The sequence below is a fragment of the Salmo salar genome, chromosome 13, assembly GCF_965601325.2.
Source record: "Salmo salar chromosome 13, fSalSal1, whole genome shotgun sequence".
Lineage (NCBI taxonomy): Eukaryota > Metazoa > Chordata > Actinopteri > Salmoniformes > Salmonidae > Salmo > Salmo salar.
Window position 1 is genome coordinate 45,863,750 of NC_138303.1, and position 16,408 is coordinate 45,880,157.

At 43.3% G+C, this 16,408-nt stretch overlaps 1 protein-coding gene across 1 annotated transcript in view; it reads left to right on the forward strand.

The window, feature by feature from the left end:
* fignl2 (fidgetin like 2) overlaps positions 1–16,408 on the forward strand; it is a 35,781-nt gene that overhangs the window by 539 nt on the left and 18,834 nt on the right. Inside the window, exon 2 of the mRNA XM_014135760.3 lies at positions 3,389–3,548. Coding sequence (XP_013991235.1) covers positions 3,524–3,548 — 25 coding nt within the window. The 5' untranslated portion in view covers positions 3,389–3,523. The remainder of the gene's footprint in view (positions 1–3,388; positions 3,549–16,408) is intronic.

The window sequence follows — 16,408 nt, forward strand, 5'->3', positions numbered from 1 at the left end:
AATTCTTTGTCATTGCCTGCACTGTTTATAGAATTGAATTCTGTTTATATAACTGTGCAAAGCAATTGTCTGCTTTTAGAAATTAAAATCTAAATGAATAAATCTGAATGAATAAAGCTAATTTAGAGATGCGTCTGTCAGGAGAAGTGAAATCAGTTCAATCCACTTAAGGCAGAACTCTTGTGTAGCCTGTAGGTTAGGGATAGTTGTGCCATATTGTGGTTATTGCATAATATTCACTTCCATATGATTGGATGGTAATTCTTGTACTGCTGTACATAGAGTTTCATGCTCTTCATTGCATTCATGAAACATGCTGAAATCCACATTTGTACAGATTTTGGATATTCATGGAATGTTGTATTTTTAAGTTGTTAAAAAAATTGGTTTAGCATGTTTTTATTTGGTCATGACTGTAATAGAAAATTGCATATGTTAATTCTGACTGTCAACAGACATTTTTCTATATTTAGCCTAGTATCTTCTAGCTGCTTTGAAATAGCCTGTGGAATGTGTGCATTAGGTTTTGAGATCCAAGTCCTTCAGCTATGTGCAATGTTTGAGACCTGACATAGTATGTTTGGCGTGATTATGTACAGCGCCTTCAGAAAGTATTCACAATCCTTGACTTTTTCACATTTTGTTGTGTTACAAAGTGGGATTGAATTGTAATTTTTGTTCCGCTATCCACACAAAATACTCTGTAATGTAAAAGTGGAAGAAAAATGTGAACATTTATTAAAGAAATTATGAAAAATAAACCACTAATATATCTTGATTAGATGAGTATTCACCCCCCTGAGACAATACATGTTTGAAACACCTTTGGCATCGATTACAGCTGTAATTTTGGGCAAGTCTCTAAGAGTTTTGCACCCTGGATTGTACAATAGTTGCCCATTATTCTTTTTAAAATTCTTCAAGCTCTGTCAAGTTGGTTGTTGATCATAGAGTACCATAGTATGAGTCAAAATACCAGTAAAACCTAGTGGTCAAACAAGGAAATGGTTCCAATAGTTTTTCCACCATTCATTTTTCCCATAGGGAATTAAAGAAACACTTAAAATAAGGGCTGTGTTTCGTGTAGGCTTAACATGGCGTGACGTTTTGATAACAGTGTAAATCACTCTAGGACAAGATTACTTTTATCAATACGTTCGCCTGTATTTACCCCCAAAAATGAAACAATAATTAGCCGCTAATGTGGCTGTCATAAAGAACTACAAACGCCATGATGATCTGGGCAAGACTGCCGAATCGAGGCAAAGGTAAGAATCTCTGGATTACTATCTAATGTTAGCTAAATGTAGTAATTCATAAATTGGCAATTCTGAGAACTGTCCTTGTGCAAGTTTTAAATTACCTGTTAGTAAAGGTGTCAGCTAGAGATGACATGCAGGAGCTTGCAGGGATTTGTAGTCTTGCTTGATGTCTACTTTGATGCTAATTAGCATTTTAGAATCTGAGAGTAAATAGAGCCTAATATATTGATAAAAGTCACCTTGTCCGAGAGAGATTTACAAGCCTATCAAAATGTCACACCAGGGTAAGTCTACAAGAAACACAACCCTTATTTTAAGTGTTTCTAAAATTCCATATGGGAAAAATGAATGGTGGAAAAACGATTGGAACCATTTCCCTGTTTGACCACTAGGTTTTATGGGTATTATGGCACCTCCAGTGTGGGGCTCTATTGCTAGACAGCCTTACCCTAGATATTCATGCCGATTTAAGTCAAAACTGTAACTAGGCCACTCAGGAACATTCAATGTCATCTTGGTAATCAGCTCCAGCGTAGATTTGGCCTTGTGTTTTAGGTCACAACCATTCAACTCTGTAACTGTTATAAAATCACCAATGGCCTCATGGTAAAATCCCTGAGCAGTTTCCTTCCTCTCCGGCAACTGAGTTAGGAAGGATGCCTGCATCTTTGCAGTGACTGGGTGTATTGATTGATCCTCCACAGCATAATTAATAATGGCACCATCCTCAAAGGGTTATTCAGTGTCTGCTTTTTCAATTCTTACACATCTACCAATGAGTGTTCTTCTTTGTGAGGCATTGGAAAACCTCCCTGGTCTTTGTGGTTGAATCTGTCCTTGAAGTTAACTACTCGATTGTGTGTGGGGGGTACAGAGATGGGTAGTCATTCAAAAATCATGTTAACCACTATTAATGAACACAGAATAACCACTCCTGAACTTATTTAGGCTTGCCATAACAATGGGGTTGAATACTTATTGACTAAAGACATTTCAGTTTTTTTTTTAAATATCAATTTCCAAAAATAATTACAAACAAAATTCCTCTTTGACATTATGGGGTATTGTGTGTAGATTAGTGACACCAAATCTACATTTAATCCATTTTAAATTCAGGCTGTAACACAACAAAAAGTGGAAAAAGTAAAGCGGTGTGAATACTTTATAAGGGCACTGTATTATCTGTTTAATTCTCTGTGACCTGATATTGTCCCGGGGCTGTTAGAGAAGCTAAAGTCATATTGGAACAATAAAGATAGAAATTACAGGACTAAAATACAATTCTTCTGGTTACATTAATTCCCTAGAAATGCTTTACATGTATTATCTCCAACCTTCAAAAATGAAATATTTGTTTTATTTGTCCTTGGAAACTAAAGAAAAGCAACAAATTAAAATGTTTTTCTTCAAATGTTTTATGTGTTTCATACATTTGGGGGGATTGTATTTTTGAGTGCTCTTAGAACATAGCAGCATTGTGAGTTGTCTTTTGTTTTGTATCAAAAGTATATCTAAAATCAAAGTCAAAGTCAGTTAAAATCGAACACGTGCTGTCAGTCAAACGTTGTTATCGGAACCATTTGGACTAATTCTACTGCCATAAATGTGTTTAGGCTCATTAGAATGCAATCTTTATAGCCCTAGCTAACCTACAGAGCAACAGAGCAGTTGTGTGCATCTCAGCCTCAACCGGTCTCAGTTAATGCACAGAGAGGAGTGGTATTCTGGGTCTTTCTGTGAGGCAGTCAGATTAAGAAATCCCTCATTAAAGCTATGGCCACAGCCTCACAATCAGCGTAATGCTCTGTTTCCCTTCCTGCCTGTCTCTGTCTAATGAATACCTTGTGTGTGTGTGTGTGTGTGTGTGTGTGTGTGTGTGTGTGTGTGTGTGTGTGTGTGTGTGTGTGTGTGTGTGCGTGCGTGCGTGCGTGCGTGCGTGCGTGCGTGCGTGCGTGCGTGCGTGCGTGCGTGTGCTTGTGAAGGAATTTGTCAACTTTTGTTGTGTGTTCAGATTTTGAATTGGTCTCGTTCTTGCTTGCATACATTTGTGTATGCGTGTGCATGTTCGTACAGAGACATTGTGCAGCTGTAATTGGCCTGTAACTGTCTTTCCTCTCCTTCTCCAGGGCTGGGTGTAGTAGTGTCAGTACCAGCAGCAAACCCCAGTGATGGACTACAGGCGGTCAGACGCTAACCTCAACCTGGCTCCTGCTATTCTCTCACAGTCCCACTCCCCTCCTAACTGAGACCAGCTCCGCAGAATGCTGAGTCCTATTGTCCCCTATAGTAAGTACCCTACACTTATCCCCTATATTGTAGGAAGTACACTGCTTTTCGTGATACATATCTGTAGTAAGTACACTACATTCCCACCTGAGCAGATTTTGAATTCTCAGGTGTTCTCAGACAATCTAGGTGTAGTGTTCACTCTGTACAGTAATTGTAAACAGAAGAGGAATCCACTGTACTGTACTGTAGCTAGTTATGAAAGGGTTTGAGTTTGTTGGCTCCAGCAGCTGCCTGTAGCTTCTAGTGCACTCTGAATGCACTCAGTGTTACTTTCCTGGCCACGGTCGGACATTGGCCCCGTCTTAACGTTCCATCACAAGGAGGAAAATAAGGAAAGGAAAGAGGAAGAGAGAGAAGAGGTTGGAGTGGGGATGGCTTGAGCAGCAGAAACCCTGTGGTTCTGACAGTGTCATTTCACAAACCTCAGTCAGTCCTCCTCTGGTTCAGAGTTTAGGCTACCACAGTGGTCACTGCTGCCTCCCCCTCTCCCTCTCTCTCTTCCCCTCCCTCTCTTTCCCTTTAACGCTGACCTGATGACTGACGTGTACATTTGGCAGGAGGTTAGGAAAGTGCAGCTCAGTTTCCACCTCATTTTGTTGGCAGTGGGCACATAACCTGTCTTCTCTCGAGAGCCAGGTCTGCCTACAGCGGCCTCTCTCAATAGCAAAGCTATGCTCACTGAGTATGTACATAGTCAAAGCTTTCCTAAATCTCTCCCTCTCTACCTCTCTGTTTCTCTCCCTCTCTCTTTCTCTCTCTCTCTCGCTGCCTCTGCTCTCTCACTCTCTGCTTCCCTTCCCCTTTACATCTCTGCCTCTCAATTCAAATGGCTTTATTGGCATGGGAAACATATGTTTACAAAGCAAGTGAAATAGATAAACAATAGTGAAATAAACAATAAAAAATGAACAGTAAACATTACGCTCATAAAAGTGTCAAAGGAATAGAGACATTTCAAATGTCATATTATGGCCATGTACAGTGTTATAACGATGTGCAAATAGTCTCTCTCTCTTTCTCTTCCTCTCTGCCTCTCCTCCTCTCTACCGCTCTCCCTCTCTCTCTCTCTCTCTCTACCCTTCCACCTCTCTGCCTCTCTGTCTCTCCACAAAAGCATTGTTTGGCTGCCAGCATGGGGCTGCTGCTTCTCTCTGCATTTCAAGAGCTCCTTTTCTCCCTGCTCTTTAACTCGATTCAAAGGAGCTTTATTGGCATGACAGTTACAAGAAAAGAGGTCGAAATCGAACAAAATGGCCAATTTAAAAAGTATTACTTCATAATAGCTTGGAATAAATCCTTTTTCTAGCAATCTGGAGTATGTTGAGGAGCGGTAGTATTTATTGTGGTGTTTGTGGGAGTGTGCTGGTAGGAATTTAACCTGGACAAACTTTGCAATTAGAGAAACTAAAGTATTTGTTGTGAAATTCAGATTCTTGTTCTTTCTTTAAATGTAATTGTCTGCTAGCTATTTAACAGAATGTGACTGGCAGAAAGGGTGTTGTATGTGTAGGATGAGGGTTGCAGTGGGTATCTAAGATAGAGGGGAGTGAGGCCTAAGAAGGTTTTATAAATAAGCATCAACCAGTGGGTCTTGCGCTGGGTATACAGAGATGGCCAGTTTACAGAGGAGTATAGAGTGCAGTGTTGTGTCCTATAAGGAAAATTGGTGGCAAATCTGATGGCCGAATGGTAAAGAACGTCTAGCTGCTCAAGAGGCACCCTTACCTGCCGATCTATATATTACGTCTCCGAAATCTAGCATGGGTAGGATGGTCATCTGAATCAAGGTTAGTTTGGCAGCTGGGGTGAAAGAGGAGCGATTACGATAGAGGAAGTCTAGATTTAACTTAGCCTGCAGCTTGGATATGTGCTGAGAGAAGGACAGTGTACCATCTAGCCATACTTCCAAGTACTTGTATGAGGTGACTACCTCAAGCTTTAAACCCTCAGAGATAGTAATCACACCAGTGGGGAGAGGGGCATTTTTCTTACCAAACCATATGACTTTTGTTTGGAGGTGTTCAGAACAGGGTTAAGGGCAGAGAAAGCTTGTTGGACACTAAGAATGCTTTGTTGTAAAGCGTTTAACACAAAATCTTGGGAGGGACCAGCTGAGTATAAGACTATCATCTGCATATAAATGGATAAGAGAGCTTCCTACTGCCCGAGCTATGTTGTTGATGTAAATTGAGAAGAGCGTGGGGTCTAGGATCGAGCCTTGGGGTACTCCCTTGGTAACAGACAGTGGCTGAGACAGCAGATGTCCTGACGTTACCAGAAGTCAGAAATGTTGCCAGATCACTAATAAAGGTCTGACCTTATTGTTATATGAAAAAAAATTTTTTGCAGTTGCTGCCCCTAACTGACTTAATAGAATATCTTATGTATAATCTTATTTTATGACATGTGGTAATTCAGTTGGTAGATCATGTTCTTACTGATGTCAGAACTGTTATTAACTGAGTTCCATCCGGTCCTTGTAACCAGGCAGACCATACTGACTGACCAATCAACGCTCTCCTCTGCTCTCCTCAGAACATGTAGATCCAAGAATGTCACAAACTACTGGTGGAGTATTTTGAATGCCTTCGAATTCCTCTTGACTACGGGACACTGCTTTCTTTTACTGGACTCATTCAACACACCTAATATTGGGCGTTTGTCTTAGATGGTCTCGGCTGGGTCTGCCTCTACACACACAATACAGGTTTTCTTGAAGTGTGACTGTAGAACTTCAGGCCATTCATTAGAAGAGAAGCGCTGTCGTGCTGTGGTTGTGTGTGGTTTCTCTCTCCCTCCCTCCCTCCCCCTCCCTCTCTCTCTCTCTCTCTCTCTCTCTCTATTATTTTATTGACAGCTTCTTCATGATTCTTCAGGACACAGATCATGTGAAGAGGAGGCTTAATGTATGTTGCGTACATGTGAACAATCTCGCCTACATGTCGGAATTTTCTTGGTGGAGAAGACAGAAGGAACATTCCTACTTTTTAACGTTACTTCTGACTCCTAGCGCTGGCATTTCAGCCCAGTCTGTTCAGCATAGTGTTCACACACACACTCTGTGCTACTCTTTGTTCCCATAGAGAGCTTTCTTAGATCTAGATAAACACACACACACGCACACGCACACGCACGCGCGCACACACACACACACACACACACACACACACACACACACACACACACACACACACACACACACACACACACACACACACACACACACACACACACACACACACACACACACACACTGCACAAATGCACTCTTTCCAGATAGAGAACAGATCTTTTATTCACCTTCTCTTTTCCCTCACATCGCCTCTGTGTTAGTCCGTCCGGCCTTGGTCCCTAACCCCTGGCTCGTGGCTCTCTCTCCCCTGTCCAGGAGACCCCAAGCTGGGCGTGGCAGCTAGGGCCGGACCTGAAGGAAACCTGAGAGAGATTCCAGGGGCCATAAATACTCCTGGAGGGATTTGGTGCAAAGAATCTGTAATCTGCACTTCAAACAGGCTCCTAAATCAGTCCCAGGCCGGCAACCCAGGAGTGCCCTAACTCTTGTTGCTGGGAGCCCCCACTGTTGTTGGTGAAGGGATACCTTTTCTTTTCAACCCACCGACGCACATATGCCTGCCTGGCCTGACTCGGAGTAGATTAGAGCAGCTACTCAGATCCGGCAGATTTTATAGCTCTCCTTTCTGTGACCCCACTCTCTCTCTTTACTCTCTCGTTTTCACATTTTGTTCTCTCGTTCTCTCTCTCTCTCCCTCGCACACACTTTCACTCTTGTTTTCTCTCCCTCTCTAAGAACAACTTGACCCATGAAAGCCGGGCTGACTTGAGTCATGGAGCTGTTTGAAATAAGGAGAGGCAGGGAGGGGAACCCCCACCCCCCCCCCCACCCCCACCCCGAAGGACCAGGTTGGAGCATGGCTCCCATGTGTATCTGCGTAGCACTCCTCTTACTCATTGCTCCCCAGGCCGGTCACTCTATAAAGCGAGTCAAACTGGTCCAAACGACATTCTAAGTTTGAAAGAAAGGCACATGTTTTGAAAATGGAAAGCACAGGAAAAGCACACAATTCTAATGCAATCCAGTATAGTGAAAGGACCAAGAATGGAGCATGGCTCCAGCATATATCTGTTCTAGTCCAGGTTGGACCAGCATAGAGAGTAGTGTTATGGGTGGTGTATTGGATGGTGCAGTGAAGGGCCCCAGGACACCCTTGAATAAACACAGAGCCCGCTGAAGTTTCTGTGTGAATGAGAGGCTGGGATCATTAGTGAGGGGTGTGAATGGGCTCTAATTAGCCCCCAGCGCAGTGTGTGTGTGTGTGTGTGTGTGTGTGTGTGTGTGTGTGTGTGTGTGTGTGTGTGTGTGTGTGTGTGTGTGTGTGTGTGTGTGTGTGTGTGTGTGTGTGTGTGTGTGTGTGTGTGTGTGTGTGTATGTCGGTGTGCGTGTATCTGGGTGTGTCCGCGCAGTCTTATATGAGTGCTTACATGCATATGTGTTTATATTGTGTTCTGGCATGCATACAAGTGTGTGAATGTCCAGAGATGGGGTAGAGGGTTGGGGTCCCTAGGCCCAGCTCAGCACAACCAGGCCTCCCTCTCCCTGGGTTCACCAGCTCATTATGGAGACCTTCGCTACCATTAAGTGCCCAATTAAGAGGCACACCCACACTCACACACACACTTCACAAGGGTTCTGAGGCAGCGGAATTCAACCTGAACAATGAGACTCACCGTCTTTCACAGTTCACACCATGGTGGCTAATTAGTAAATGACCTTACTTGAGAAATAACACTTCTACCTTCATCGTTAGCAATCCATTAGTAATGTACAACATACGTATCGTAAAACACACCACAGCATCATTGAGTTGCTCCAACAACTGTGTAGTAACATTGTATTAAAAAAATGTCAGTTACATAATAGTATTTTATTGTGAGCTTTTATGTATTTAGTGTTGTGTGTGTGTGTGTGTGTGCTAACAAATCTCATAGCTGTTGTCCATGTGGTCAAAGCGGAGGGCAGGGAGAGCGAGAGAGAGCGAGAGAGAGAGAGAGAAAGAGAGAGAGAGAGAGAAAGAGAGAGAGAGTATGAATAGTGGGAGAAAGGAGATTAGAAGGAGAAGATGGAGCAGAAGAGCTGTAGAGAGAGGGAGATATAAAGGAGTAGATTGGAGGAGGAGGAGGAGAAGGAGGGAGGAGGAGGAGGGGGAGGAGGGAGACAGATGGAGGTGGTGATTGGTCATCACAGAGCCCCCCCCCCCCCCCCTCCCCCATTGATTTTAATAGTCACTCTCACTCAGATATCATACTAACATAGAATTGCAGGAAATTAGCTTTAAAACTGCAAAATTGTCTCTCCACCCTATGTCAAAATGGTTAGAATTGTAGGAAATTAGCTGTAAAATTGTACGTTTTTCCCCCCCTCCATGGCAAAATGAGTAGAATTGCATGAAATTAGTTATAAACAAAATGTAGCTTAGGGGTCCCAAAAGGCAAGTGCCTTCAGAAAGTATTCATGCTCCTTGACCTATTCCACATCTTGTTGTGTTACCGACTGAATTCAACATTGATTTAAATATATATATCTCACCCATCTACACACAATACCCCATAATGATAAAGGGAAGACATGTTTTTAGACATTTTAGCAATTTTCTTGAAAATGAAATACAGAAATATCTCATTTACATAAGTATTCACACCCCTGAGTCAATACTTTGTAGAAGCCCTTTTGGCAATGATTACGGCTGTGAGTCTTTCTGGGTAAGTCTCTAAGAACTTTCCACACCTGCATTGTGGAACATTTACCCATTATTCTTTTCAAAATTCTTCAAGCTCTGTCAAATTGGTTGTTGAGCATTGCTAGACAACCATTTTCAGATTTGGCGTTGTGTTTTAGGTTATTGTCCTGCTGAAAGGTGAATTCATCTCCCAGTGCCTGGGAGAAAGCAGTTTTCCACTAGGATTTTGCCTGTGCTTAGCTCCATTCTGTTTATTTTTTATCCTGAAAAACTCCCCAGTCCTTAATGAATACTAGCATACCCATAACATGATGCAGCCTCCATTGTGCCTGAAAATATGGAGACCGATACTCAGCATGGATTTGCCCCAAACATAACATTTTGTATTCAGGACAAAAAATGAATTCTTTGCTCATTTTTTGCAGTATTACTTTAGTGCCTTATTGCGAACAGGATGTGAAGTAACTACAATGTTGTTGATCCATCCTCATTTTTTCCTATCACAGCCATTAAACTCTGCAACTTTTTTAAAGTTACCATTGGCCTCATGGTGAAATCCCTGAGTGGTTTCCTTCCCCTCCGGCAACTATTTTTGTAGTGACTGGGTGTGTTGATACACATCCAAAGTGTAATTAATAACTACACCAGGTATAAAGGATATTCAATGTCTGCCATTTTTTTTACCCATCTACCAATAGGTGCCCTTCTTTGCGAGGCATTGGAAAACCTCCCTGGTCTTAGTGGTTGAATCTGTGTTCGAAATTCACTGCTGGACTGAGGGACCTTACAGATAATTGTATGTGTGGGATACAGAGATGAGGTAGTCATTCAAAGATCTTGTTAAACACTATTATTGCACACAGAGTGAGTCCATGCAACTTAGTATGTGACTTGTTAAGCACATTGTTTTGGACTCCTAAACTTATTTAGACTTGCTATAAAAAAGGGGTATAACATTTATTGACTCAAAACATTTCAGCTATTTTGTAATTAAGTAATTCATTTTTTGAAATCGAAAAACATAATTCCACTTTAACATTGTGGGGTATTGTGTGTAGGCCAGTGATCCCAAAAAATCTAAATTACAATCAGGCTGTAACACAACAAAATGTGGAAAAAGTCAAGAGGTTTGAAGGCGCTGTATAGGCACTGTATACGGACCCTGTTTTTCTTAAATGGGGTTGGGGAGAAGCGGCTGTGGACTCTACCATTTGTGGACGTGTGTGAGGACAGGGTAGCAGGGTAGCAAGCACGGGGGATGGGAAGCGTTGTTTTCTAAAATGACAAGCGAGAGGGAGAGAGAGAGAGAGATAGATAGAGGGTGGGTGTGTTGGTGTGTCAGTGGCCTGAGAGAGAATAAACATGGTGGCTATCTAAAACTGCTGTGTGTCCGCTCCTACAATCTCACTGTCCATATAGAGTATTTCAGAGGGGTTCCAGATTTTTTTGGAGAGTGCTGTAAATGAGGCTGTAGAATAAAGGCTGTAGACCTTAAATGGGATTTGCTTTTGCTGCTGCTGCACACACATTATCATCAGTAGGACTATGTATTTTCAACATTCATTAAGATCTGATCTCATCATGTCAACGTTCCTTTTTATTATGTTTATCCATTTCGTCTTGAATGGTAACACATATATATCTTCCGCTGATGGATGTTTGGGGAATAAAGGAGAGAGAGAGAGAGAGAGGGAGAGAGAGAGAGAGAGAGAGAGAGAGGAGAGAGGGAGAGAGGGGGAGAGAGAGAGAGAGAGAGCGAGAGAGAGGGAGCGAGAGAGAGAGAGAGAGTAGCTCTTACCAATAGGTTGAAGGTTTTCTGTTACTGACAAACTACAGAGGAGCAAGAGAGTGGTTAATAGGGATGCCAAATTATTTCTAGATCAGTGATTTCATGCAGTCCGACTGACTCCCTCTGTGACACTGTCGTCCGGTGAAACATGGTTGTGGGTAGATTGGTGTTTTTATGGAGAAGCATGGTTGTGGTTTGGTTGGTAGATTGGTGTTTTTATGGTAGAGTCCCAGTATGCAGGAGAAGAACCACCTCAACCAGATAAGCATGTTGGATATTAGCGTCATAAATCAAACACAGGAGAGGGAGGAGAGAAAGGTACCAAGAGTATTGAGGGGTACGTCTGATTAACACATTCATAGGGTGGTTTTCTGAACTAAGAAGCACTTTACTGAATCTCCATCGAACAACATTTTTTTTGTCTAGGACTAGTCTCAGATTCTCAATTCTCGGAGAGCTCGATTCTTATTTTCTTGTTTACTTCCCTTATTTGGTTGTTCCCTGTGTGTGAATTAGTATGAGTCTTTTATAATACAGGTGAAGCAGAACGGTGTAAATGAGAGGAACATTGTTTAACATTCCAGTAGAGAGACTAGCCCTGCAGATAACCACTCTATAAACAATTAGCTGAGGCTATAGCATGCTGGAGCTGCATCCTGCTTGGCATTGATTACCTGTTGTTGACTGAATACATAACAGTAGAGCAACAGACTGGCTGGCTACCCTGCTTTATCTCAGCCGCACGATTGTGATTTATCAGCGCAAATACAGCCTCTGTCACACACTGTCTCTCTCTCTCTGTTTCTCTCTTTCTTTCTCTCTCGGACGTGGAGCTACTCTACCCTCTCTCTCTCTCATCTCATCTCGTCTCGTCTCATCTCTGTCCAAGTGATTTATATTTCCAGCATTCAGTTTGAGCTCAGAGCACCGGGCTTCAAAGGTTTTTTTAACGTGACTGTTTCTGAAACAGAATTCCACACATTCTTCCTCCGTGCGTTAGAATCTCAATGAACTGTTCTGGACTCTTCTCCCCCTGCAGTTGTCTGTGTTGGGCTGTGGGGGACAGGCTAAAGCACTGAAACCTTTTAGGATCCTTCAGACCGTCTCAAAACCTGTTTGCGCTGTGAATTCTCTCAGGGAATGTCTGTGTCTTCTGCCAGACAGACAGACGGACGGACGGACAGACAGACAGACAGACAGAGTGGCAGTTTGAGGTCAATGATAGAAGGTGGAGGCACTTAGTTAACCTAGAATGTGCTTTAATACTGCACACATGCGCTGCGTTTTCAATTCAGGTCTGAGAAGGGATCTATCAACCGTGTTTGTGTTTTTTGAGGCTTAGGGTTGTCAAGGAGACTAATCATGTTTAGACAGCCAACATAACACTTTGAGATTGTTAGGTAAACATGAATACACATGTGTAGATCATTTGTGAGAACATACACAAGCACGTTTAGGAATCAATTTCCCTACTGGCATACTGAGGAAGAAGCCAGTACATCAAAGAAAGACGCTGCCCATTTAATAAACAGCAGTTCAATCCACAACTGAGTTTGTAGGGAGAGAGGCTTCATGCAGTCTGCAAACATTTGATTAGGAGCAGCAATGAATGGATTTTATAGATGCTGCTGACGTTTTATGTTGGGTCTTGTTTCTCCGGCCCTGGGTACAGGGGGTGGAGTATGTGGCTAGTTTACAGGTTTTGCTGGGTTAGGTGGGGTTGGAGGTGGACTGCGTGGCTCGCTCTCCCTGAATACAGGCTGATTGGATTTATCCAGAGAGGGAGAATCTGTCTCCTCCTCTCCCCTCCCCTTCTCTCCATCCTTTCTCATTTATCTGTCTAATTTAATAGGTACTCCGTCCCAGAAGGCTTGTTGCATCCATGTCAGTTCTGTTCCTCGGGGCAGAAAAACAGTGCGGCCAGGGGAGATAATAGGCGGAGCTGGAGAGGAGGGAGAAGAGGGGGGAGACCCCCAGGGGAGCAGTGAAACAGCACCGGGGCCTTGGCCCATCCAGTACTAGGCTGCCTGCCAGGCTCACGTTTCAACCTCTGCCTCATAGAAAACCACAACACACTGACTGACAGTTCAGCTCCAGTCCACCATAACGGATCTAAACTCCCAGTTTCACTCAGTTAACCCGAAAAGCAATTGTGCTGTTGGAAACTGAGGAACACAAGTGAGTGAACGATTCGAAAGGCAAAACCAAATGTTTAGCAAACACTGTTCCTCAGCTCTTTTAAGTTAAAACCCTCCTCCTCTCCTCTTCTCTCCGCAAATGCCATAGCCAAGTGAGGAATACCACTGAACGGGTCAAATCTACCTAACTACCCTAGCACTGCTCCTAAACCCTCTCCTCCTCAGCGGCCTACCCAAAGTCATATGAAAGAGCGCTCTGCCACCATAACGCTCTCCTTTCCTCTACAAAAGGATGCAGCAGCAAAGACGCACACAAACACACAGGTCCCTCAATAAATCCCCGGTAGGGACAAAGGCTGTCAGAGGGCTAGCTGCTGCTGCATAGATTAATACCATTTCCATAATTAGGCCTCAGGCAGCCAGCTGACAATAGGATCCTCTAGGCTTTGTCTCAGAGCCAACGGAACGGTCCGATGACACACAAACACACAAGCTGGACGGCAGGGCTGAGGGGCCAGAGAGGATGTTTGGTGGACGAGTAGCTCTCACAATGACTGAAGAGACTCTGAGACAGTAGGACTAGAATGGTCAGTAGGGAACATCTGTCACTCTCTCTTTTTCTCATGGGCTGAGAGGACACACACATATTCACACACGTAAACATAGGCAAAAGCGCAAATACAAATAAGTTGCTCATCAGGTGTAGATGTGGAAGAGATACTGAAGAATGTCCCTGAATTTATTTGTGCAAATGTTATATTAACTTTACAAGTCGACAATCAATGCATATTTGATGTGCAGTTCTGGAGAGTTGAACTGGACATTACAGAGCACGGCGTTGGCAATATGAAGTCTTTAAATACTCTCCCATTTACAGAGTAAAGCAGATCTTTTCATTCAGTAAGCTTCCAAAACAAATGAAACTAAGAGAGTTTCATAATATTTATTACTGCCAATGACCTTTCTAAATGTGGGTTTTTACCCATAATCCTGTGTGATCATGAACATTTGACTGAGAGGTCTCTGCGCCTACAGTACAAAATTCCCCATAGAGATGTGGCTTTATAAACCACAAAATCCCACAGAACTAGATAGAATTACAGGATCTGAAAGAGCAACTAGAGAGCAACGTTGCCATAGTTTTCGACTGTGGATGAACAACACCGCTATGTGCACCACGTGTGAACTCTATGCTGCACATAGCGAATTATTATCATGTGTTATCAAGCTTTTGAGAACACATCCTGTAATCGGCCTGTGTGTAGCTGGTGTAGAGAGTCAGGCACAGGACAGCAGATATGAGTAATCAACGTAATTTACTCAAGATTCACAAAATACAACACAATATACCTAGCCCACAATAACGGACTGTATACAAGACAAACAATTACTCACAAACAAACATGGAGGAACAGAGGGTTAAATAATGAACAAGTAATTGGGGGATTGAAACCAGGTGTGTAAGACAAAGACAAAACAAATGGAAAATGAAAAGTGGATCGGCGATGGCTAGAAGGCCGGAGACGTCGACCGCCGAACGCCGCCCGAACAAGGAGAGGGACCGACTTCGGCAGAAGTCGTGACATTACCCACCCCTTGACGCGCGGTTCCAGCAGCGCGCCGACACCGACCTCGGGGACGACCCGGAGGACGAGGCGCAGGGCGATCCGGGTGGAGACGGTGGAACTCCCGCAGCAACGAAGGGTCCAAGACGTCCTCCACCGGCACCCAGCATCTCTCCTCCGGACCGTACCCCTCCCACTCCACGAGGTACTGAAGGCCCCTCGCCCGATGCCTCGAGTCCAGGATGGCTCGAACAGCATACGCCGGGGCCCCCTCGATGTCCAGAGGGGGCAGAGGAACCTCCCGCACCTCAGACCCTTGAAGTGGACCAGCCACCACCGGCCTGAGGAGAGACACTTGGAACAAGGGATTAATACGGTAATCTGGGGGAAGCTGTAACCTGTAGCATACCTCGTTCAGTCTCCTCAGGACAGCAGATATGAGTAATCAATGTAATTTACTCAAGATTCACAAAATACAACACAATATACCTAGCCCACAATAACGGACCATATACAAGACAAAAAAATTACTCACAAACAAACATGGGGGAAAAGAGAGTTAAATAATTAACAAGTAATTAGGGGATTTAAACCAGGTGTGTAAGACAAAGACAAAACAAAACTGAAAATGAAAAGTGGATTGGCGATGGCTAGAAGGCCGGTGACGTCGACCGCCAAATGCCGCCCGAACAAAGAGAGGGACCGACTTCGGCGGAAGTCGTGACACATCCCCTCCACTGGCGCACCGGACACCCCCGCAGCCCCCATAAGCCAGGGGGTCCTCAAGCTCTGGGCGTCCATGCACCTGTCATAGATGTCAATAAATTTGGATTAAAAGATTATTTTGACAGTAACCCTCCGAAAAGTCATTCATAAACCTTTTTAATGTCCATATGTACTAGGAAGCTATAGTTTGGACACCTACTCATTCAAGGGTTTTACTTTATTTTTTACTGTTTTCTACATTGTAGAATAATAGTGAAGACATCAAAACTATGAAATAACACATATGAAATCATGTAGTAACCAGAAAAGTGTTAAACAAATAAAAATATATTTTATATTTGAGATTCTTCCAAGTAGCCACCCTTTGCCTTGATGACAGCTTTGAACACTCTTGGCATTCTCTCAACCAGCTTCATGAGGTAGTCACATGGAATGCATTTCAATTAACAGGTGCGCCTTGTAAAAAGTTAATTTGGGTTATTTCTTTCCTTCTTAATGCGTTTGAGCCAATCAGTTGTGTTGTGACAAGGTAGGGCTGGTATACAGAAGATAGCCCTATTTGGTAAAAAGACCAAGTCCATATTATGGCAAAAACAGTTCAAATAAGCAAAGAGAAACGACAGTCCATCATTACTTTAAGACATGAAGGTCAGTCAATGCGGAACATTTCAAGAACTTGGAAAGTTTCTTCAAGTGCAGTCGCAAAAACCATCAAGTGCTATGATGAAACTGGTCGCCACAGGAAAGGAAGATGCAGAGTTACCTCTGCTGCAGAGGATAAGTTCATTAGAGTTACCAGCCTCAGAAATTGCAGCCCAAATAAATGCTTCACAGAGTTTAATTAACAGACACATCTCAACATCAACTGTTCAGAGGAGACTGC